General features: G+C 42.5%; 1 protein-coding gene across 1 annotated transcript; it reads left to right on the top strand.

The window, feature by feature from the left end:
- The first annotated feature begins 880 nt into the window (after window positions 1-880).
- Window positions 881-25,063, top strand: LOC144893186 (RING finger protein 17-like). Its single transcript, XM_078782824.1, has 6 exons — window positions 881-1,434; window positions 5,260-5,396; window positions 6,244-6,389; window positions 10,086-10,240; window positions 19,440-19,516; window positions 25,053-25,063. Exons 1-6 carry the CDS (start codon window positions 881-883, stop codon window positions 25,061-25,063), a joined length of 1,080 nt encoding a protein of 359 aa, XP_078638950.1.
- The last annotated feature ends 734 nt before the right edge of the window (window positions 25,064-25,797 follow it).

Raw genomic sequence — 25,797 nt, 5'->3', positions numbered from 1 at the left:
TTAAACAAAATATTCCTGGAATAAAAAAAAATGCAAATATTGACTGTCAATAGATTGTATCACTTTAGTGTAACATATAGAAGTTATGTTGAACTACTGTCAGTGAAACAACTTGTTTAATGCTAGTACATTAAAAAGGAGATAATTATGAGGGGGTTTGATTGGTGTTTAAGTTAATTAAGGGTATGGAAGGAATAAGTGAGGAGTCTTTTCAGCAGAATGGACAGTGATAGGATCATGGGCCACTGCTTGAAAGTGAAGAAAAGGAGAGTTAAGACTGTAGTGGGGCAACGGTCTTTCACTCAGAGTGGATGATGCATGGAATGTTCTCCCTGGCAAGTTAGTATCAGCATAAACAGTAGATTTGGTTTAAACTGGAATTAGATAGATACCCAGAAGCATTGGAGACTGAGGAATACATGCACATTTGCAGGAATGGTATGTGTCTTGGTTATGGATCTGTGATTGTGTGCATGTGTAGTGATTGTGACGTCTGTGAGAGGGTCTTGTTAAAAGGTGAATGTCCTGCTACCTGTGTTCATGCCTAAACTCTACAACTCGCTTCACTCCCTCTCCACCCAAAATAAATAATAGAAACCCTGGGGAAGTCTCCCCACCCCACTGTTGTGCCCTTCCTCACCCCCCTGGTCCGTTCCAGTGATATTAATTTGATGAACTGATAGATTTAATGAATGTACATTGATGGGCCAAATAGCCTCTTCCTGTGTCCAAGTTCCTTGTGTATTCTTGTGTGTAATTGATTTTTCTCGTTCACATTTTGATAGTATTGCATGTAATTGCCATGAAGTTAATAATTTACATTTGTATGAATTTTTTTTTTTTGCATAATTGCCGTTATTTGATGCTAGGTTGTTCAGTGATGCCGAATGAAGAGGTAGAAGAAGAAGAAGAAGAGCGCGCTGTAGAAATCTCTGGTTTGAGGGATTTGCAAGCCAATCCAGGACCAATAGTTCCTTGCAATGCTGCTTTGTATTCTGCTGAAGACGATTCAAAGAAGAAAAATAAATGTACTTTTTCTCCCCAAGCTCATCTTGCTCAATGCCTCGACTCCACCAGCAAGCTTGAAAGCACGATGCATGGTTTGCATGAAAATTCTGTGAAGGACCAAAATGATGTCCATTCATTGATGGATATTGAAAACATTAGTCAGATCAAGTCACCTGAGCGCAGGAAAACAAGCCTGGACTTGCCTCCAGTTGAAGAGGACACCAAAGTTCTGTGGAGTCCGTCCCTGACTGAGACTGAGGAAAGCAAGCTTTTTGCTTGCAATCCCTCGAGTCTGATTATCCCTGAACTGCCTGTGAAGGACCACATGGAGATGGAGACGACTGTGACGCACGTTGTTAGTCCAACGTGTTTTTACCTTCAGCCGCTCTCGTGCATTGAACTTTACGAAATGATGTCAGCCTTCAAGTGAGTGCACTTTGACTTTTTTCTTTTCTTTTTGCCTTTTTCGTGTGCAACTTCATGCCATGGACAAGTAGTGCATGTAGGCCCTCATCTTCTTCAAGCCATATGTTGCTGTAGTAATGCCAGGTCGTGTGAGTGATTGTGGATGACATTGTATAACTATCATTTGTAACCTGCAGAGTTATTGAAATCGAGAGTCCTGTGCATCAAACAATTGCTTATCCTGTTAATGACAGTGCTGCACTGCATGGTCTTGTGGGTTGCTACAAAATATGTGATGCTTTTGGCGGTTGGGGAGGGGGGGTGGGTATTGTTTCCCAGAGCATCAGTGTGTCAATGCATCAGAGGGGTGGGGAGGGAGGGTGTCAGTGCCGCAATCCCGTGACTTCAAATACATGGGGCAGCCATCTTGGATTTCCCTTCACCACGACAGGACGGGTCAATTTATAACGACTTTGCTTTCGGTTGAATTCGTCCAAAAATGGCAGATGTGATGTTTAAATCATTAATTTGAAGCGATGAGAGGGCATTTCCGAAAAGGAGAACATAGGAAGCTCAACTAGAAGTTTGTAAAATTTGGATGGAGCTGAGGAGCAACACTGTCTCATTGACTGAGCTGTCGGATGTCACCGATTAGTCATTAAAAAACTATTTGCAGAAAGAAAGCTGATCGAAAGTTTTTAAATGCAACATTTCTCTCGGTCACAGTGACACTTCTTTTTCGGATGGAGGCTGAGGAGGGGGTAAGGTGTCAAAAAACTGCCATAAAAGAGTGACATGTTGTGTGTACAGCCCTAAAGGCCGAGCCAGTGCTTTACAACCCTCTGGAGTGCTGCTTCATGGCAGATTGCAATAATATCACCTACAGATTCAAGTAGTGTTGTTTAAATAAACTAACACCTGCTGGCCTGGCCATATAACATCGTACCGTGTTAGATAGCCAGCTGGTGTTATTTTCTTAAAATATTGAAGAAATTTCGCCAAGAGGCTGGGGCAAAAATGTCACAGCTCTTGCACCTTCTTGCATGTGATGATCATAACTGCAAAGTTTGGTGAATTTCAGCCCAACTTTTGAGGAGGAGATGGCGTGACAGACGGACGGACGGATGGACAGACAGACGGAACTGAGTATAATATCTCCCGGCTTTATTTCAAAACAGTGTGGGGACAACTATTTTTCATAAACTTTATTGCTCTATGACATTTGTTACACAGATTGCAGTGTGCATCATCTCCCAATTGAAAGGCAGCATCACACTGTATTATGAACCTGCGTAAACCATTGTTCATCCATGGTTTATCATGTATCCAACAATTGAATGATATTAAATCAAAATGCTATTTGTACTCGGTGTTAATGAGCTGAGAAAATTGTTGAGCCATACCAGTGGGATTGTCACTCTGCCTCAGTTGGTTAGTTCAGTCCATTGTCTATTGAGTCTCCACTTTATAGTCCAATCAAAGTAGCTCATTTTTTCATGTTCTCGGAAAAAATTGCAACAGAATTTATTTTACCACAATGCTTTTCTATAAGGTCCCTAGAACAACAAATTCACTAAAAGTCCCAAGGAATCCTTGCAAGGGACATATGCGTGGCGTTGGCGTTGACATGGACATGGCGTCATGGCGTTGACATGGACATGGCCCAAGGGACATGGCGTTGCGAATGGACCAAAACATTTCATGGACCAAACCATTTCATGTAAATAGAGGGGGGGGGGGGATTGTCACCGTACTCGCACCCACGTACCCACGTACCCACGTACGGGCATTGCACCCACGTACGGGCATGCCCTAGTATGCTAAATTTGCAGAAATCCAATATGGTGGCCAAAATCCCAGATTTTCATATACGTTTGCATCTACCCTCATATAGTAAGTCAATGATAATTAATTTTTTTCTAAAAGTAGTTTTCTGAAATAAAAACATCAGGAGACAATATGAAGTGGAAATAATTAATATACCTACATTTGTTGTGCTTTTTCAGTCACATATGCAAGTGGCGATACTGTGAAAATAGGCAATTAAGGGGTAGGGTTGAGCACAAGTGCGACCTCAAACTGGTATCAGCATATAACACTCAGTTAGACATTTAGTAAGGCGACAGGTGTTCTAAATACAGCAGTTTTTAAATTTGGTTCATATCTCTTATATTTACTGAGCAATTGCATTTTGTACACTGTCGTTCACTGGTGAAAGTTCCGATATTCAGCATTTTCATAGCAGAGATCTACCTACATAACAGACACTGTATAATAAGTTTGTGCACTTGTTGCAGATGTTAGACTGGTCAGTATCCAGACAATTGGTCTTCTATCAGATACCTCCTCATGATTGACCTGGACCCAAATGACCTATCCTGTATCAATTCCACCCTCAATACTCTGATGGACCAACAACAAGAGAATGTTGCACACATGAGATGCACAATGACGCCAGGTGTTGCAGTTCATTTTTCTGGTGACATGGTTATTCAGTCCAAGAAAGATGATATCCTGAAGAATCAGCAAAACAAAGAACGATTTATTCATCTTCTCAGTGACAAGCTGGAGCATGCTGGGTGCCGCACTGACCATGCCAAACATGATGCTGATCTTATTGTGGAAACAGCTATAGCTTCAGCAAAGGTCAAAACCACTATTCCAAGAGGGGACGACACAAATGCACTCGTTTTCCTACTTTTATGGTGCCAAAATTGGATCTCACGACCTGTTCATATCAGAGCGCAAACAATCCTCTAGGAAAAGGGTGTGGTGCATCAAACCATTTAAAGCTTGCCTCGGCCCCTCTGTTTGTGAAAATATCCTCTTTGTCCATGCAATCTTGGGTTGTGAAACTACTTCTCATCTGTTCGGCTTGAGCAGGGGTCTGGTCTTGAAGAGAATCAAGACTGATACAAACTTTGTTGAACAAGCCAAAGTTTTCAGCAATTCAGAACTAACCAATTATAGAAATGCGTTGTGGCAAAATTAATTCTGTGCAATTTTTTTCTCTTCCAAATCATTTTTTGAATGGACTATTTACCCCACAACCCACCCAAATGCCAGCCTGATGAGGGCCTGACATTTGAATATGCATTTCCATGTCTGGTTCATACTCGCTGTTGTAGTTTGAATGAACCCATCTGATTGGTAAGCTGGTTCAAAGAGGGACTTAAAGGTGTGCAATGTGTGAAGAGACCAGTGGCCGCTGGAAGATTCGGAGAGACGTGTGCGGGGGACAAGTGTAGACCTGCGTACAGCTTTTGAAGTTGGTTCGTCTGGAGCTTTACGTTCGCTGACGTATATGTCTTTATCATTTCTACAATTCACACATGATGTGCGAACACCTGTGTGCATATATTTATTAATAGCATATATTTTATAGCTCTGCCATTTAAATAACATCTTGAATGCCGTTTCTTTTTTGTTTTTGCTTAATGCTGTTCCACGTATCATTTTTGTTTGAACATATCATTGGTTTTGGAATGTTTATTATGTTTAACACCAAGTATATATGGTACAGCTGTTCTCTTCCTGCTTGTTTGTGAAGCCCTTTCTACTTCGGGTCTAGCTGTCCCCTCCCCATCCCTCAGACCAAGTTAGCTTTTGTTCATCTTGGTCTGTTCACACGAGGCAGCTTGTAGAAGGATGTCTTCGTCATGATTCGACCTGGCTTCGCTCACACATCTTATGATGGGAAAACCTTTGTTTTTGTATAATATATTCACTTGCATTTTCTTGTTTATGAGCTATTGTAAAAATAACTACACCCTAGATGGTGTTAATAGCCCTTTAAACTGCATATCGTGTCTAAGAAAGATCGGTGCTTTGACGGTTGTTCTTCAGTTGGGAGATCAGCAAAAGGAAAGTGGATTTTTTCCTGCCTTCACTGGGATCATTTGTTTGGGCCTGCTTCACGGAGGATGAGTACTGGTACAGAGCTAAGGTGCTGGACTTTGATGATGATAACGATTTGTCTTTTGGTGAGCCTTATCTTCATTGGATGATCACAATCGGTTTGACTGTTTTCAGTACTTTTATTTTGTAAAAGTGAACTCACCCATCATGTTCCATTGAATAACTTCTGATGATACGATGAAAGTGATGCCGTTAGATGACGTTTCATTGACTTTTGACAGCTCGGTGTAGCAGGCTTGCTTCTTAATCGTCTCCATTACCTGTTTGATTCCTGATGCTGAATATAAAAAACCATTCAAATTCATATAAAACCATTCATATAATAAACCATTCATATAAAATTCCATTCAGTTTATGAAATTGATCAATTGTGTTTTTTTTCTTTCATTATAAATGGTGCTGTAGTTTATTTGGAGGGGAGGTGGTGGGGGGAAAGGAGGGGGAGGTGAGAGGTCAATGTGTTAACTGGTGAAGATTGTGATGCCCATTGTTAATCTCTTTGCTTTGTATAACCTTATTAAGGGGTGTATGTGCTGTTGGAAACAAAATCACACAATTGAATTTGAATTGATGACATTTCTGTGAAAGGTCATGCATCTCTCACCCGACTTGGCCTGTGCGGCTAACAGGTGGGGCCTGATAATTAATAGTCCACATCGGACTGGATGATTTGTACCAGCCTGTAGTTAAGGCCGTGCCTTTTATTTGCCACGTCTACGTATACAAAATGCAAAACTCTTCTTTGCCAGTGATCTTCAAGGCTGAAGGTTGAATGTATATTGAAGACTTGAATGACCGAATATGTGCAAATCACTTCACTGTTGGTTGGTATAATCCCCACTCCCTTGATCGTTGTCCATGCTGAGATCATTCACAAGTTCTCAGCTCATGTGCTTGTCTGTGAGGATGCAGATGAGCAGAGCCTGCAGACACTCAAGGTGCACGTAAAGTACATAGATTATGGAAACCTGGAGTGGTTGCCACTGAGCCGACTCTGCGTCTTGGAGGCCAAGTACGCCAAATTGCCTCAGCAAGCTATCGCCACATCTCTGGCCTACGTGAGCACCACTTGGAAGGCCTGTCCCTGTTTATCTGCAGCAAATAATAATAATAATAATAATAATAATAATACATTTATTTTATATAGCGCTTTTCAAGAAGCCCAAAGACGCTTTGACAGAGTGCAAAAACAAGTGCAAAAAGACAAAAATAAATAGGTAAATAATCAAAGCAAAAGGAAGGAGAAGGAGAAGAGATAGTCAGGGGTTAAATGCTGTGGGTTAAATGTTAAATGCAGTGTTGAACAGGTGGGTCTTGAGTGATGTTTTGAATGTGGTGAGTGAGGAGGAGTCTCTGATGGTGTGAGGTAGTGAGTTCCAGAGGGTGGGAGCAGCGATGGAGAAGGCCCTGTCCCCCCAGGATCTGAATTTGGTCTGGATGGGGGGGGGGGGGGGGGTGGACATGAGGTTGGCGCCAGCAGAGCCGAGGTTTCGGGTGGGAGTGTGTCTGGAGAGGAGGTCAGTCAGGTAGGATGGGGCCAGGTTATGGAGGGCTTTGTAGGTCAAGAGGAGGATTTTGTACTGGATTCTCTGGGGGATAGGGAGCCAGTGAAGCTTATAAAGGACGGGGGTGATGTGGTCACGGGTCCGGGAATGGGTGAGTAGACGGGCAGCGGAGTTCTGAATGTTGGAGTTTATTGATGATTATTGAGGATGAACCATAGAGGAGGCTGTTGCAGTAGTCCAGACGGGAGGTGATAAAGGCGTGGATGAGGGTTTCTGCAGCCGTGGAGGAGAGGGATGGACGGAGACGGGCGATGTTTTTCAGGTGAAAGAAGGCTGCCTTTGTGATTTGTTTAGTGTATTTGTCGAAGGAGAGGGTTTGATCAAAGATGATGCCAAGATTCCGGATGTGAGGGGAGGTGGATACTGGGAAACCATCAAATGTGTCGTCATGATAGCTGTCATACATGGTACTGAAGATGTAATGATATTATGTGGATTTTTTATCTTCTCTTCATGGTGACAATCTATCGTAATCAGATGATCATTGTAAATTCTTAAACATTTTATGTGAGGGCACTGAGGCCTCCCCGAGATCATATATATATATATATATATATATACATGCAAGTTGCCTGATTTCATCTGATTGGCACAAACGTTGTAATCACAATACGTATAATGCTGAATGATACCTCGTTTAATAGCTCTTGGGTCCAGGCAGTGCATACGGAGGTTTACAAATATCGATATTCATGCAATTTCGAGTTGTACACATTTTTGTTGTGCACATGGTGTTTTTGCTCAATTGTTTGTTTGCACACCCACCAGAAGTAAAAAAGAAAAGAAAAACAAGATACAACACCAACTATTTGGTCAACTCTGTCAACGTACAATAATTACCTTTCTATAAATTTACTTTCCCGAGAAACCTTATCAGTCTTAACAGTTAGTGACTATTATGCTGTTAAAGGAAAGTCATGGTGAAAAAAACAACGAATAATTTCCTTTTGTCCATTTTACTTCACTGAGAAAACTTCATTCTTTTGGACACTAACTAATTCTCCTACAAACAGAATCTTGCACCCCTTAATAATTAGTCCGTGGCAAGTTGTATATGATGAAAATTTAGTTGGTACTGATCGAAAGCGAGTTTTTATTTTATTTATTCGACATGATCGGAAGTGAAGTGATGATGCGCATGGAATCCTAGAGGGTTGTGAACGGCACCAAGGTGAAGGAAAGCTCCTGACGTCTTACAGCCTTGTAAATTGTCCTAATACCGCAAATAATTGGGGTTTTAGGAGAACAAATGAACGAAATAATGAAAAACTGAAAACTAAAGTAGATGAAACGAATGAAAAGTGGAAACCATAGTGATACCATCCATATTGGCTCCAGATCACTACAGCTCTAATGTGTGTCACTCCTTGCGAGGGAGGGGCAGAGATGCAGACTTGGACTTGGAGTTGGGAGGGGCAGGGGAAAGGATGCTGAGTTAGGAAGGCGAGGGATTTGGAATTGGGATAGGTGGGGGGGGGGGGGGAGGGCGGAGAAGGGGAGGGGGAGAGATGCGGACCTGAAGAAGAAAGGTGTTGAGGACATTACGCTGTCAAAACACATTCATGTCACCTCCCTTAAATATTCCACACTATTGGAAACTAATTCCCTTACAACAGCCTGGTAGAACCGGGTTACCTGCTAGCACTATATATAATTTAGCTTGTTTATTTATGTGTGTGTGTATTTGTGTTTGACTTGCATGCACTGCTAAACTGCGACTTCTCAATGTAAATGTGGACGTGTAGCTCTGCTCCTGGTATTGGAGTTATTACAAGTCCCAGCTCGTTCTAAAATACATATAATGTATACGGACAATATACGCAATGGTGGCCATCATATCTGGTATGATGAAAACTATTGTCATCAGAGATGTGGAGAGCATGCATTGAAATGTACGTGTTTGCTTGTTTGTTTGTTGGACAAAATGTGTTGAAGCATGGTGGTTGGACTAGGGCTGTGCATGGGAATATTCTGATAAGCTTGGATGGCCATTTCCACCTTGTATTTTTACCTTTTAAGTGAAAGTATGGACTCGTCATAAGAAAACCAAATATATCATAGAAATAGGTGAACTATCATACCTGCTCGTCCATTCCTGCACCAATGGGCAGTCACTTGAAAACTAGATGCTATCTTGAAAAAAATAAGTCAAATTCTTGGAAATTATACAAATTAATTTTAAATGAGGGCATTCTAGAATGATTTCCCCCTCCCATAGGGAGCAGGCGTTTCCAGTCTCGTAAATTCTGTATCATTCCTTGTGCGTGCAGAAGAACTTTAGTTTCATTTACTCTGTAAATTATGTTGTTGGTTTTTTTCCTTGTTTAAAATCCATTGTGTGTGGGGTTACCCCACATTGTGTGTAGGTTACCAATTGAATTATTGTGATAGCCTCACCCGTTTCCGAAGGGATGAGATAGGCTATTATAATAATCAGTCGGTGAGAGATTGAATGTTTGATTGTGAGTCTGCACTTGGATCTACTTTAATATAACTTGTTGCTGTAGTTCTATGGTAAGCTTCAATTTTTGGAGTTTAACCAGGAGGTGAGTGGTAGCCTGTGTACATCCTTGAGGAGCTATGGTCGAAGGGTTAAGAGAGCAGTGGGAGCTAGACCGGAGGAGAGCCGTAAATAAAAGTGGCCGATACCAACCTGCCTGTGATGTGAGAGCAACAAGCCTTGTACTTCAGCCTCATCGTGGATTATTTCATTGATGTTGAGAGCTTTAGATTCTGCAAATTCCAGATAGACATGAATGACTTGGGCACCAGTCCATAGGGAGGAGCTGTACTCCATTGATCTACAGACAAAGCCCTTGTGTCTCTCTGATTTTTCAAGGAATGACTGTCGTGTAGCTCTGCATAATATGCTGTTTTTGATAAGGAGAGCTAGAAAGATGCGATTAAGAGTGACATACTGTCTAAGGTTCTGGAGAATATCTGAAAGCCCTTTTACAAGAGGTGCTTGTCCACAGCTTGATTGCTTATTGCACAAACCAGACTAGTAATGGTGGCCTTTTTTAATGTGCATGAACGGATGACCACAAAATAGAATCATCACATTATGCAGTACCAGTGAATGTTCCTGATGCATTACATTGACAATCACAGAATTGCACTGTGGACAATTTATTTGAAAATCGTTTTCAAACAGACCATTCTGAGACTTGCGAGCCGTGTGCGTTGCAGGTGTCTCCACCACAGGAAGTGTCTTGGACGAGGCAGCAGGTGGAGTGGTTCAGAAATAAAGTGCTGAACCATACCATTTACGCTGTTTTCCACTGCTTACAAGATGCACGTTTCGCCACCCTATATAATGAGCCCAAGGTGGACGGCTCGTACAGGTTTGTCAAACTCGTGTGTGATGATTATTTTAGGACCTTCTGAATACTCATGTGTTCACTCCTTTCACTTTGTTCTTAGAGCGTACAAATTGGCAAGCAGTGTTCAGGTTTTACTTTTGAAAGTTTTACCTGCACTCTGGATCACTCCACGAGCTTTGATCGCTCGCCTTTGGATTAGATCACGGTTATGAAGACACTGCGACCGAGACCGACATGCCAAGCACCACTCAAACTTTGCTTTTTGTTTGCCAAATGTTCTCAATAGTCAAGAAAATTATATGCAGAAGGATTATAGTAAATTACAGTAAAAACAAGAACCCAACTCGTTTCCTGTCATAATCATACATTTCGTACTGACATCGTCTGGCCAAGTGAAAATATACGAGGCTCTGTGAGACGTGTGCTTTGTTTGTTGGAGCAGCAGCTCACAACCCAGAATGGCTATTTTTACTGCACCGCTCAACACAGGTTACGTGCCAGACACAAATAATCGACAGTGATGGTGTGATAGTCTGATACCTGTTGTGTCAGCAAAGACCACAGTTTGCATGCCCAATTCCAAACGGGCGTGAAGGCTTTAAAAAAAAATCTAAAGTTCATGGAAAAGCTGTGGTATGTTGACATGCACATTTAGCCTATTTACTACTTTGCTATGGTAACATCTATGCAAGGCTAGACCATCTCTACTGCAGAAACATCAATGGTTCCGAATACTTATGCCTCTTGTCGGGATGGAATCCCTAAAAAAACAACCAAACAAGGTCGGAAGGAATGACAAGGTAGGAATGACCACAATACTACACCACAATCCTTTTTTGGATTGCCATCACAACATATTTTGATATTTTTGTTATAGATGGCAATAGGAACAATTATTTGAAGATTTCTATGTTTGAGGTAGTTGTAGATTTGTCCTGTGGGTTGGTGTAATTGATTTGTGTGTTGTATTTTTTTGTGGAATTGAGATGGAAAAATGTCAAAATAAGTCATGGTGGAAATCCGTAAAAGGATTGTGGTGGCATTCCTACCTTGTCATTCCTACCTTGTCATTCGTATCTTGTCATTCCTTCCTATATTATTTGGTTGGTTTTTGGTGATTACATGTCTACTTGTTTTTTTGTGCCTCTGTTGACGAAGTCGCCGGAGGCATTGTTTTTGGGTTGTCCGTTTGACCGTGCATCCGTGATAGGTTTACACTACCGCGATAATTTGAGAATGGCTGAAGGGATTTCAATAACACTTAGATCAAGTATGTACTATGATGGAGAGATGAACTGTTTAGATTATGGGGTCAAGAAGGCAAAGGTCCCGTTAGGTACAAATTATGTTACCAAGATCATTTGTGAACCAGTGATGGGATTTTGAGCCACCTTGGTACAAGTATATTATTATGATGAAAAGATGCACTGATTAGATTTTGGCATCAAAGGTCAGAGGTCATGCCAGGTAAAAATGTGATATTTGAGAACAGCTTATGGGATTTGAATCGAACAAATTAGGTACAAGTATATATAATTATGTAATAATGTTGGTGGAGGCATATCGGTGACATCTTGGCGTTAAACATTGCCGTTCCAGTTTATTTTTATGAAACGTTTTTCTGACTTGTTTGACTTTATTTTTCCCAATCTGGATGCCAATGACGTCATCATCTAGTAAATTATTTTGAGCGGTGTTTCCATGGGGAACTCGCCGACCCCTTTCCCCTCAACGATATGTCTCATGCAAGTCCCTTCCCTAGTAGACACAGGGCCATAGGGTGGATATCTCTTTTTTTTTTTGATTTCATGACCTGAACCTAGGGATTTGGCAAGAAGGGTGTGGGATGAAGCCTTATGACCTCCAAAACATCTTGTTTTTTTTCACAAGCGATATCGTGGTACGTTACCGAGAACCGCTGCCCCAAAACACCAGTATACACCAATTGTATGTTACATTTGAAATACCCATTTACACAGTAAAAAAAACAACACAAACTATATGATGTCATGTTCACATTGGTCTTGGCAGCAATATTTATTAATTCAGACCCCCAAAAGTAGTAAAAATGTTGTTTTAACGACTTCGTAAAATAACATGCTGTTGATGCATTTATCAGAAAGTCATGTTTTTGGACCTTAAAACCTGCATAATTTTACATTTTTGTACAATATTTGTGATTGGTGTTGCTACTACGATCCATGGTGGTTTACCAATGCTATTTTGAAACTGTTAATAGGTCCAATAAGTGTGTAAGGGGTGATATTTTAACCCATCAAAGACAATTACGCGGCGTACAAGCGAACCAGTGCGCATTGACGTCATGATAAACTCGAGATGGGCTGAACTATAGCCACAATTTGTCTCTTCGGCTTGGTCATGTTGAAACTTGTCCAAAACATCATACAAATAGTGCAGTTATTTCATCCTCTTCAGCATCAGAGTCTTCCTCATCTTCAGATCTGGAATCTTTATCATCATTCTTCTCATCAAAGTCAACATGGCCAGTTATGTTTGAGCAGTGGTTCCTGCCGCACTTGCACAAATCTGTGCACGGAATGTTATTCTGTAGGCAAGTGCATGTAGTTTCGTTGCTGCATCGTGTCTTCTTGCAGCTTCCAGTGCAGTTAGCAAGCTCCATCACGCTGTCTGGTGCAGGTGGAAGTGTCATCCAGTCTATGGCAAGGTCCTCTTCCATCATCCATCCATAGCCATCAGGGTCGGGAATGTCAGGGATGGGCTGCAGGCTCCTCTTGTAAATTCCTGAAATATTGAAGTGATCAATAACATTAAGAATGGAGATATACATATTTCCAAAACAACATCAGAGGTATATCATTAACACTAATAACAGTACAATCATATTATTGGGAAATTCTGTGTAGAGAAACATGTGAAATCCAAAACATCCTGCTCTGACTAAGTGTGGAGCAAAAAAATCTCTGGATCATCTACATGTCATGTTATCTTAACCACTCAACTGTACAGATAGTTACTTCAATTACTCTTTCAAATAGACCTGTTAATTTTGAACATTTACAAAGCATTGTTGTGACATTCAATATTTTGTTTTCAATTCAATAAACTTTCCAAATAATCATCTTCATTAACACATGCTGCACCATATACTAGTACTCCTGTCCAAACATAAATTACAGGTGATGTTCAATATTCAAAGAAACAACCAATTAACTTATCAGCTTGGTAATTGGCTCTCTTGATGTGCTGTCTCAGGGCATCTTGGTTGGGAGGCATTGTGATCTCAGACGTTCTAGCAAGACGAAACATGTTGTACCTGGCCTCATTCACAGTAGTGATATTGTGCTGTCCATATAACTTGCAGACAAATGTCTCCAGTGCTTCCATCATGTCTGGATGTATGTCAAACCGTTCTCCAAGGTCCTTCAAGGCACCGCACAGCTCTGGATTCTTTAGTATGATGTTTAAGGCCTTCTTTTTGCCTTTGCCATAGAAGGCGCTTACACTATCACAGCCAGTAAAACAGTGTAGGCCTATCAAAGCTTGGCTGACATCATCCCCAATGCTATCGTAGATTGCTTTCAAGTCAATTGTCCTAAGGTTGACTCCCTTTCCTGTGTGGAAATATAGATGTGCAGAGATTTGGGGTACTAAGGCTATGCCGATTATGAACACATCTGTATCCGGACTAACGATGATGACGTCATTGCTTGTGTGTGCTGCATGCGCGGCATGGAGGAACATCCGTGTGTCTGCCTCTTCATGCGTCGAATTTAGTGATGGCTCTTCTTTCACTTCAACTACCTGATCTGGAGTGCTGCTTCCTGTGAAGATATGGCATTTGGTTCCATGTGCCAAGAACACTGTAATTCCTCTGAGGTATGCTGTCTTGACCTTACTCCACGTCTCAAACAAGTATTCGATTAGCGACTCCTTGTTGTCACCGTTGGAGAGGAACTTCTTCCATTGTTGAGGAAGGGACTGGCCATATATTCGCATCACTTGAGACCCTCTGGCTGCTCTCTTCTCTCGCTCGGCGTTCTTAATCGATACCTTTCGATAAGTATCGGTTACGAAATGGATCTCACTGGACTTGTTGCCCTCTGCTCCCTTGACAAGGCGCTTCAGTATTTCGTGGGCCAGATTGAGAAATGTCCTTTCCCCGGTGAGTTTGTTGATATTCAATTTCTGTATCATTGCCATACCATCCATTACATACATGCCTCCTACTGGAATATCAACCACAGGTTTCTCTGCCTGACTTTCAAGTGCATGAAGTAGGTTGGCTTTGTTGGTCTTGACGAGGCAGCCTTGCACACTTGCCAAAGGAAGAGGTAGTGGGCCAAGAGAATAGGACATTAACTCTTAAAGATCAATTTTCCGGAACTGCCCGATGACAACAAGCCTTGCTAAGAGATTTCTGTCAGCCTTCAAAGACACATCCTTTCCACGAATTTTCTTTTTCACAGCCTTAGACATGTTGGTGAATGTCTTAAGTTTCAGTTTCTTCATTGAGCCAAACAGGTCGACTGTCTCCGTCTGAAGTCGTTCTTTACATAGGGTGGTGAACTCTGTTTCTCCTCTTTCATATGCTGTGTTTAGATCTTCCTGAACTTCTCTCGTAGCCACCACACCAGATGTAACATGAACCAAGTCCTCTCCATCATATTCAAATGGATTAATCATGCTGTTTGTCATCGCGATTATTTTGTCAACATCAGCTTTGTCATGTAGCATGCGACTTTGTAGTAGATCGGAGCGTGTTGAGCTGTGCTCTTCATATCTGGACTTCCCTGCCATAACCTCGCATTCCCGTGCAATTGACCCCCTCGCGTGGTGTGACCAAATCCATCGGTTAACTGTCCCCTTGCTGGTAGTGAAACCGGTCATGCCCCCCTTGGTCTTGGAATCCCTGTTTGCTGTCTGCTCAATGGTCTGGTCGCAGGCGATTTGGGCAAAAGCTTTGTCGCTTCTCTGGGTAGCGAATTCACCCTCCATAAATTTCTGATGAATGGCGGGATGGGTCTGCTGAACATCTGACATTTCCAGCCAGTATACTGGAAGGTATCTGCTATAATTAATGTGATCATAGGCAAATATCCATGGAAGCATACATCGTATGCTGGCGAGGTGAACATCCCAGTTGGCTTCTCGTGTCCCTCTAATGAATAGCAAGAGAAGCTCCACCGTCTCAATGTATGAACTCCAGAAGCGAAATGTTGGTTTGGTGTCACTTGCTTCTAAGAATTTGTCAAAGGAGGTTTTGAAGTCTTTGAACTTGTAACTGTTGAGAATGACATGGTAGTTTGGATGTGGGAAAGCTTCAGCTAAGTTTGACAAAAGTTCCTTCACTCTACCCGCCTCATGTTCTGGAATAGATTCAAAATATGCATCCAGAAGCATCTGCTGCATCGCGTCTGACATCAGCTTATGGGCTCGAACTGCCCTGTTGTAATGCTTGCCGCTGAACACTCCATTCACAGACCCCACTGCAACAATCTCTGACTCAACCAGGATGTCTTGGAGACCACCATCTCGAAATCTCTTTCCAATACAGCCAAGAAAGAACATTGCAGTGTGGAATGCCCCAAGTCGAATTACCAGTCTCTTCATGAACTGTGCATTCTTCCATCTAATGAGCTGTGCCTTGCAATAGATGGCTTGGTCAACGACAATGACGACTGCTTCCAACTGTAACTTGTCGGCGATCTGAACACTTCTCTGCAGTATTGTTAGTACCGTATTCATTTCAGTCGGAGTGGCATCAATGACAGGGAGATACCCTATCACGCTCTTTGGTGGAACTTCAACACAAGACAGTAGTTGGTTGAATCCTGTCCAAGATGGCAGAGTCCCGTCAATGCTGTACTTGGTGATGTGGTATGCTAGGTCTATCGTCTTAGGGTGCTGGAGTAATGGGAAGTACGTTGCTCGATCCAATGGAACGCTGGTTGCGAATGGAGCGGGCCCTTCTTTTTTCCCTCCATAATATGTGGCAAGGTTCACTGCAGGTGGCTGCATCGATCTCTCCCGCGTCCTCTTAACTGTAGTGACTGGTGCTGGTTGTACTACTTCATGGGATTGACTTGGTCGCTGTATTATAATCCCATTGGTATTGTGCGTTGTTCCACGCCCAGACAATGTCTCCTCCCCGAGGTCATTATTGTCCCATACGAGTGTGACATGCTTGCCTGCCTGAATGATTGATGGAAGAGCATCCTCTCCACGATGTAGTTCTTGGTTAGCCAGTGCAGTGTCATGATTTAAGACGACAGAGTTTGAGACGCAGTAACCAAACCCGTTCAGTAGGCTGATTAATTGGGCTGAACCTGAGAGATGACGTACTGTCATTGCAAGTGACAAATGTTTGGGCATCTGTTTCCTTCCCTTTTATTGGAGGTATATGATGTCCTGTGCAATTGTGAGAATTCTTCTATGTATTGTAGATTCTATCTTTACAAACTCATCAGAATCAGGTTCGTCTGACACTCCCACCATCCATGCAATAAAGTTATAGAGACAGGCAGGTACAATTGCTTCTGCGGCATTTGTTGTCAGGTGCTCAGAGGTTGGGGGCCATGGCATATTTGGCTTGATCTCATCGATTGCATTTCTCAATTTTAGCGCAGTGAAGTAGTGTTCTCTAAGGTTATTCTCAGTATACCCAGGTTGCTTTGGTGGGGTTGGTTCAGAGTCGGATATTTGTTCTGTCTCTGTTGTGTCATCACCTGAACCATGCATGGTTTCTTGCAACACTTTCTTTTCTTCAACCAGCACTGCAGTGGAGATGTCATTAACATACACAAGGTGTCCTTGGCAGCGCATATACGGGGTTAGAAAGCATAGTTGTGGAAATGTTTTCATCAGTCTTGTCTTGAGAAAGCCACTTTTGTAGTTTGATTCTATTCCGTGTGTTGCTTTGATTTGTTTCATGAACATGTCATTAAGTCGTTTCAGTCTGTAGATTTCCTTGTTGTCTATTATAAGATCCTTGACTGTTGCACAAAATAATGTGTATGCTTCTGAGTAGTTGGAGTCTCCTTGTTGCTCTGCATTAGGTGTTGTTGCTAGCTTGCCTAAATACCGGATATACTCCTTGTAGCAGCGACCATGGTATTTTACCTCTATCGCAACACAATCGCGGTCTTGAATTTGAAGCAGCAGGTTTGTATTGTTGTTGTCTTTAGCGGCTTGCTGCAGTCTTGGTGCCTCAATTGTTGAGCACCTTGTTAGAGGCTCTTTTATTCGTCCCCTTTTGCCTGTATTGATTGTTCTCTCTTTCTGACAAAGGATGCATATATTAGGCAACACATATTGGGATCTGGCTGAACATTTGGGCTTGCCTAAGCTGGAGCGTAGAGCACGTTTCTTGACTGGTTGTGGGCCTTTATGCACCTTGTCAATGTTGACGTTGATGTCATTGCATGTTGAAGCTGCAATAAATACACATAAAAGAAAACAATTAAAATTATGTGAGTTAAAAATGTCTAGACCTCAAGACATGGTTAGCCCGACTAGATTCCCTCCCCCCCCCCCCCCCTTCCTCAGACTTCCTTTTAAAAATTTATTTGTTTTACCTCGGCCCTACCTCCTTGCATAAATATTGGACAGTTCCTTCAATTCAAAATCGTTCGACTACACACAAAATCATTTTACATATACCTCACAAAAAAAAAAATCAAACTAAGTTTTGAAGCATTGTCATGATTTATTATTCAAGTTATTCAACCTACCAGTATTGGCTGCATTTTCTTCTCTCTTTTTCATGCTGCTTTGCACCCTGCTCACTCGTTGTTTATCGGTAAATCGTGAATAACACACTTGATGAAACGCTGCATCATGCGGTATAGCTATAGCAGGTATTGTTACCATACTGTTGCCACGTTCGCCGAATTCGTCAGCGTGGTTCTTCACGAAATTTCTCGCAATTTCAGCTTGATCACCTTCTAAATTCTGCCACGTAAGAACAAATTGCAAATATCGCGGCCATGTTATATCACTAAAAGGTATTAAACTTGATCTTTTGGCCGGAGAAATGCACATATAACAGCGTTTCTCGCTCCCACCCTCGTCACCGTCGCTGCTACTGGAGGCCGCCATTTTGTTTACTCGCAGCCGGACGCCCAGACATCGTTCGTAGCGCGAATAAGCGCGATCCTCATTGGTCAATACATCGAAATGCGTTCGAGGCTAAACGGAGATTTTGGAAATAAAATTATAAATTTCAACATTATATTACAGACTAACGTACCAGAATCTGACTTGTGAAAAGTCATGAACATTATTTCTTAATTTTTTCTATATTATCATGCCAATTTGATGCCCACCCGATTTTCAGGTCACGAAATGAAATGAAAAATTGGAACACCTGGCAGTCTACAATGGGTGCGGCTGAAATAGCCGAATCCACTAATTTGAAGGGGTGACTGCATACTTTTGGTCATGTAGTGTACATACCTGCCTTTCCAGAAAGCTCGTATTTCCTTCCTGAGTGTGTTAGTCTGCATGCACATCTACTTTAATATCGTTCGTTCATTCTCAGTTTCTCAGTTTGTTCATTAATTTCAAAAATCTTTGTTTTTTTCCCCTCAATCATGAAAGTTGTCTAATTTAACCGTGATTAGTTAAGAATGCACAGATTCTGTGCGGCATCTACAGCCACAACAAATCATGTTTCAAGATGCTATTTGTAACATTTGTCTCAGGCCTTGCAGCACACCTCAGGCCTTTGGCTCGACTAGTATGCCCAGGCAGTCGTGGTCATTTTTCTAGCTGGCGAATTGAGCTCTTAGTCCGAGGTGGGCTGCAATGCCTAACGTCTCGAGCAGCGCATGGTGATACAAAGTTGTCCGGCTTGTTCTTGCAATGTATTCTGGAAAAAATCGTCCAGGAGATATTGAATGTTGTTCAAAATGAATAAAAATAATATAAAGGGGTAGGCATATCTGCTGGCCTGGTGGGATAGAGTGAGGGGAAATCTTTTTGCGACCGGGCGCTTTGACATCCTCTCTGGCACCCTGCTGCATTTGAAGCTAATGAACATCTGAGTTATTGAAGTCGCATTTTATGGGTTTGGTTTTATCCATAAGCACGTCGGCCATGTGAATCATTTGGCCTTGGGGGTAATTATTTGCCATCAATCTTTCCTCTTTTGCAAAACAGTTTTTGTGGATAAATCTGTGCCTTAGTTGAGCGAAGATTGTTTTAACCTGATCCAGATATTCTTCGGTTTCTCTTACAGAGTGCAGTCGTCATGCATCGCTACCATGATGCGAAAGGAGGGCCTGGCAATTTGCAGTTTCATCCTGAAATACTCCGGTTTGTGCTGCCTTTTCCCACCCTTTGTTTATATACTATACATTACATGGTTGAACCGGAGTTTTTGTCTCGTGCTTCACACGAGTCGGTCTCATTCATTGTACTCATAACTGTTAGGTGGGAACGTCTTCATCCTTTGGTTCCCTGCTACCTTGTACACCTTGGTGGTGGTTAGCAGGTTGTTCAGGTGAACAGGCTGATTGAGTCTGGTAGTGAGGGCCCTTAGGGATATTTTGGGGCCGTTTGGTTCAAATTCTTCCAAAAGCACAAAATTTGGCCCAGATGTTGCCCATGCCATACTCTTTCGATTTTTGACGGGTGCCAAGACGGGCGACCCCCCCCCCCCCCCGGGGGCCCCATATTGGCGAAATACTAAATGGCCACCACCCGGATTGGAGGAAAATCAGTTAAATAACCAAAAGGGTTGGAATCATGTATGATACCACTTTTCAGGGGTTTTCAAGGTCGAGGAATCCAATTATGATGTTATTTTGATGATTTGAGGTCAAGGTCAACCCTCAAGGTCATCTTAAATGTCATTTTTGAGTCAAACATGTCGGTTTTTGAGTTTTTTGTCGAGATTTACGCGAGGTTCACCATTTTATGTTTCTGGGTTGGGTAATCGAACTCTGACCTTATTTTTGACAATTAGAGGAAATATTTACATGTCTATTTCCTAATTTTCAGGCATATGCAGTTCATCAGTCGAATTACAAAGGTACGGATTTTGATGTTTTATGAACTGTATGCTATATCCTTGTGTTTAATTTTTGTGCAATCATGATCCGGGTTCATGTATACATGATTGTATACATGTCATAAATATGACGTCATAGGTCACGTGACCTGGCGGCCATATTGGTTTTATGAAAACCTTAAAAATAGATCCCTGCCTTCATTTTTCGATCGATTCATTTTGAACTTTGACCACTTGTAGTACGCCATGTGATTGGATGCATATCCTAATTATGACGTCATAGGTCAGGTGACATGGCGGGATGGACCGGTATGGTCCCCGGATCATACCGCCCTTGGGGCCCGTCAAAAATCGAAAGAGTATGGCATGGGCAACATCTGCACCAAATTTGATGCTTTTGGAAGAATTTGAACCAAAATATCCCTAAGGACCCTGACTACTGGGCACCTGACAGGGTAATCAGGCGTCTGACAGTGGCAGCGTAATTATCACGTCAGATACCTCAGTTACATTGTGTGAACACCACTCTTGCATAACTGCACCCAGTCACCCATTTTGGCCGATCATGAACACTTCAAATATGGATGCCTCCTTGGAATCTGAGAGGGTCAGTCTCATGTGATTGATTTGACAAAGAAAGACTGACGAGCCGTTTGGCTTTTCCAGTTCATTTCCACAATGATCAATCAAATGAACCTAAAATTGAGCATTAACATTCATAAGAGGCTGAAGGATGCAACTTGGTGTTGTTCACACGTAACATAACAAATGACATCATCAAGGAATTACCCATAATCCCTATATCGAGTCGTATGTTTAATGTCACGAACGCAATGTCACAAGAATCCCACATTTTGCGCAGATCTTCAAAGCAAGGAGTTTGAAAAAATAAATATATTTATTATTCCTCAAAACTTCTTTAAATACATCATTAACAAAGTGATATGCCAATTTGCTGTATATTCCATAAATCTCGGGAGTACAAAAGTCATAGCAAGTTCAAGTGACGACTTAACAACAACCATTAGGACATCCAGTATGAAGCAGTATTCCAACTTGGCGTATGTTATGGTGTAGAAAGCCTAAATTGTCCACCTATCCTCGTGAGGACATTTTGTATGAGGCTTTTGACTTCCTTTTGCCTTTAATCAACTGTATAACAATGAATTGCAAAACCTCAAGTAACCAATCTACACATGGGTTCCAACTTCAGTCTGTCCATCTCCACAACGTTGAGTCCACTGAACATGAAATACAATGAGACTTAGTAACTATGACAATACTGTCGCGTGACTACCCTTGGTGAACACCTTAGGGTAGCACGGATGACCAAACGAGCTGTTACTCCGAGGCGTTCAATCAAATGGCAGATTAATACGCGTGGGGAAGCAAGAGGGAAGGGGAGAAACCAGAGCACTAACCTTCACGGATCCCACTCGACATCTCCACCTGTAATAAATAACTTAAACCAACACAAAATTAAAATGTCCAAAAATACCGGCTTTATTGAAGAATGCCGGTAACAAAATAAAACACGGTAACACTAAAATTTCTATATGGAGTGCTCCCACACACAGAATCAAATACGGACAATGGGAAATAGAATGGTAAAAGAAAAACGGGTTATTTAATTGCACTTAGCTCGACTCGACCAGCGTCTCGTCAGAACTCGTCCAGGCCTTCGCGGTAAAATGCGCTCGCTCTTTGGCGGGAACCGCCCGTTCGTTGGCGGGAACCGCTCGTTTGTTGGCGGGAACCCAGGCCTCGATGTGTGTCGCACTGCAGCGAGCCAGCAGTGCTCGTCCACCCATCGCTCTTGCTTGGAAAGTCGTGGCTCTTCCTCCTCACAACCACCAGCAAGATATTGGCGCACGGCTGCCCGTGATGAGATCCTAAATCGGAGAAGAACCAGAAAGGCATTGATGTGGAGAGAGATAAAAATGTGATCGTTTACCAACAAAGTTCAAAACGAGCAGGTGCAAGAGGGAATCGGTCAGAGCGAGGGACCAAGGAGAAGAAAACAGAATGTCCACTAGCGCGTCAAGCCAAGAAGAAGAACGAAGAGAGACGTTCTTTTACGTTGCCACGTTATTTTATCACCCAGGCTCTGACATCATCCTGATCCTAATCCAACCAGTCCGTGCCAACTCACCCGCTCCAGAACGTTCTTGCTGACGTCATCCTTCCACCAATCCCCAAGCGCCTCGCACTCCCACTAACCAGTCACTGCCCTTCTGGGCGTGGCCCTAGGCCCGCTCGTCCCGTGCGCTTCCAAAGTCAGTCATCCGCGGCAGCGCTCAATGTCCTGGTTTCTGGTAGGTTTTTAATTAGAGTTTAAATGCGCAATTTCTGCTCACGTCTTTGATGTGGTGCCAAAAGGGACATAGGAAATAAATTACAGAGGTATAGACATACAAGGGATAATTTACCCATAATCCCTGAGCTAATTAACATACCCCACTCCTCGTAATCAGGACGAAGATACACCTTACAATACATCCGGGCTAAACAAATTCCCTACTTATTACATGGTGGTTCTTCTTCTTCACGACAATCGGAGCATGCTAATCTATACACTCTACCTGGTTCTAAGGTAATCACAAATACTACCTCGTACAAACGTAACAATACATTAGCTCTTAAGACCATCTTGTAATGTTCCCAGGTTCCAGTATGTCAGAGAAGTCTCACTAGTTGACCGTCCCTCCGACTGTCCATCCGTTATAGGTTTTCATTGCTGTGATGACTTGAGAACGGCTGAAAGGATCTTAGTCAAACTTGGTGCAGGTATCTATAATGAGGTAAAGATGGAACTGATTCGATTTTGGGGTTAAGAGGTCAAAGGTCATGTTCAGTAAAAATCCTGTTACCGTGATAACTTGTGGACCAGTGATGGAATTTTGCCCAAACTTGGTATAAGTATATATTATAATGCAAAGATGAACTGATTATATGTTGGCATCAAAGGTGAGGAGTGAGTTGATTTTGTGATTTTGGTGAGGTCAGAGGTCATGTCAGGTAAAAATGTGATACTTGAGAACAGTAGAATGGATTTAAAATCAAAGTTGGTACAAGTATGTATCGTGATGTAATAATGTGGGCGGAGGCATATTGGTCGACATTGTGAGGTCGATGAGTGTCGTTCTACTATTAAAATGTTTTATGTATAAAATGTATTGTCGTGTGGACGGCTCTCAGTTAAGACAGAGTGTCCATGGATGGAATCGAGCTTAATGAGGCGTTTCCAATTGATGGCGGATCATACATGTGAAGGGGGGTTTGGGGGATAATGCCGTGGCTTACCTGACGGCCCCGCGTAGTCTTCATCTGCAAATTAATAAATCGAACAAAATCGGAGTTGCTGTACAAAAATACGCCGCTTTATTGCCGGACTCCGAGAACAAAGGAACGCGCCGGTAAAAACTAAATCACAAACCTTGCCTGAAGTGAAAGGCACTCTTACACACAGACTTCGACCACACGACAAATGGAAAGGATATGAAAATAAACGTTTTGTTGTGTTCTGTGGTGCGTCTTAGCTCGATCAGTAGTCTGCAGTCGTCAAGGATGGTCCGGCTCCGAGCGCAGTCGTCCGACCGCGGCTCCGATGTTGGCGGGGAGTAAGGCCTCGATCGATGCGTCCCCGTTCACCAGGCCTCGATACACCCTCTCGCGCCAAGCGAGCAGCGTGCAACCCGTCTTCACAACCAGGCAATCTCCTCCCGGATTCGGCACGATGCTGCGATGCACTCAACGTTTGGGTCGCAAGGGAGAGAGTCGAGGTGAAGGAACGCGTAAGGGTAGGAGCGAACAAGGTCCAGGCACTCACGTCTCTTCAACGAGCAGGGACGAGGCAAGGGTAGGAGAACAAGGGCAAGAAGAAAGGTTGAGACAGAGGTCCGGGCAGGATCAATCCAGGGACGGGAAGCTGGAAAATGTCGGCACACAACCGTTCACCACCAAAGTCTGGACCAAAGAGACAAAATGTCTGCCGCTCCAAGTATCTTGTCCGGGCTGCTCTGACGTAATCCGGGCCTCTTCCCAATCCACGAGTCCCCTCCCAACAGCCGTGCGATCCGCCCACCAAACCCTCGGTGTCAATCCATCGCGCGGTGGGCGTGGCCTCAACCTGCCTTGCACGATGTCTGCCTGCCATGGCGCCGTTGTACGCGGCCGCTTCCTGTTGGTCTTTTCGATCATTGTGGCGGCGAGGGATAAATTAATGTGTTGTGCTAATGGGCCTATCTTATGTCTATGGGATGTATTGCCATAAGGGACACCGGGATGTTCACAGAGGGAACGACACACAATGGAATTGGCATAATCCCTACGGTAGTTAACAAGCCCCGCCTCCTCATGGCGGGGACACATGCCCAACTTATCCGACATCCGGTCTAGACAGGTCCTCTACTTATTTACATCGAGATGGTTCTAGCTACCCACGACAACCGGAGCATAATATCTATACAGATCTACCTAAATCTATATATGCCCTACCCACCGACAGAACAGTATAATGTATTTTATGCATAATAAAAGGTATGTTACCATTTTAATATGTATAATAAAATACATTTTATACATAAGAAATATATTATATAATCAGTTCATCTTTCTTTTTCTTTAATCTCATAGCAGATTAATTCGTCAGCTAAAGCTGCAAAATAAATGAAACAATTACTACATTTACCGGTTGTTGTTGATGTTGTTTAATGTAACGCAATTACTGTTCGAGAAATCTTTAAACTGAGGTTGGACTAAAATGTTTTTTATAGTGACTTGCACCACGTCAACAAAGGGACCGTGTACACATTTATCAAAATACTTGGATATGCACAGGCCTAGTCTGAAGATAAATTTTTGTTTTTGTTGTTTGAAGATGAATTTTATCATGATGGTAACTGTTCAATCTAATGTGTATAGGCTCTTCCTGGCATAGGAGTTTTACAAAAGAAGAACACTCAGATTCAATCTCCAAAAACCCTTGCTGGTTGTGGATCTTTGTAAAGCAAGAAAGTGAATTGCAAGAATGTCTACGGCACAATGACGATCACACATCTCTTGAGGGTCATGTTATGGCATCCCTGGCAGGTGGTGAAAGTTTTCAGGAAAGTGAAACTTCGTCATCATGGGGACAGGACTGCTTGGTTCAAAATGGTGATGATGGGATCAAAGTTGGGCACACTTCACCGAGTGCTCCTGTCATGGTAAGTGTCATAAAAGGGCACCAGTACACCATCCCTTTTTTGTTTGTTTGTTTGTTGTACCATTTTGAGGAAATGCAATGACCGAGGCATATTTTCAGTTATTCAAAGGTTTGAAGCCCCTTAAGAAGTACATGGAAAGCTCAGCAGAGAAATTTTGCTTCAAAATGATTCTCGGGCCGAAACAATTTGTGTTGCGAATGTAAAGGAACCAAGAATGTTGTCATTTTTCATCAGATTTGGCATCCCAAACTTGTGTGTTTTCAGAAATCATGAAGGCTGAGGTAGATTATTTGCAAGTCCAAGTGATGCAGTTTAGTTTTACAAATAGACAATGGTCAATGAAATGTCACTTTAGATTGTATCACATTGCTAAGATT

This window comes from Myxine glutinosa, chromosome 8 (genome assembly GCF_964187855.1).
Source record: "Myxine glutinosa chromosome 8, kmMyxGlut1.1, whole genome shotgun sequence".
Lineage (NCBI taxonomy): Eukaryota > Metazoa > Chordata > Myxini > Myxiniformes > Myxinidae > Myxine > Myxine glutinosa.
This window is presented reverse-complemented; position numbering and strand designations above follow the sequence as displayed.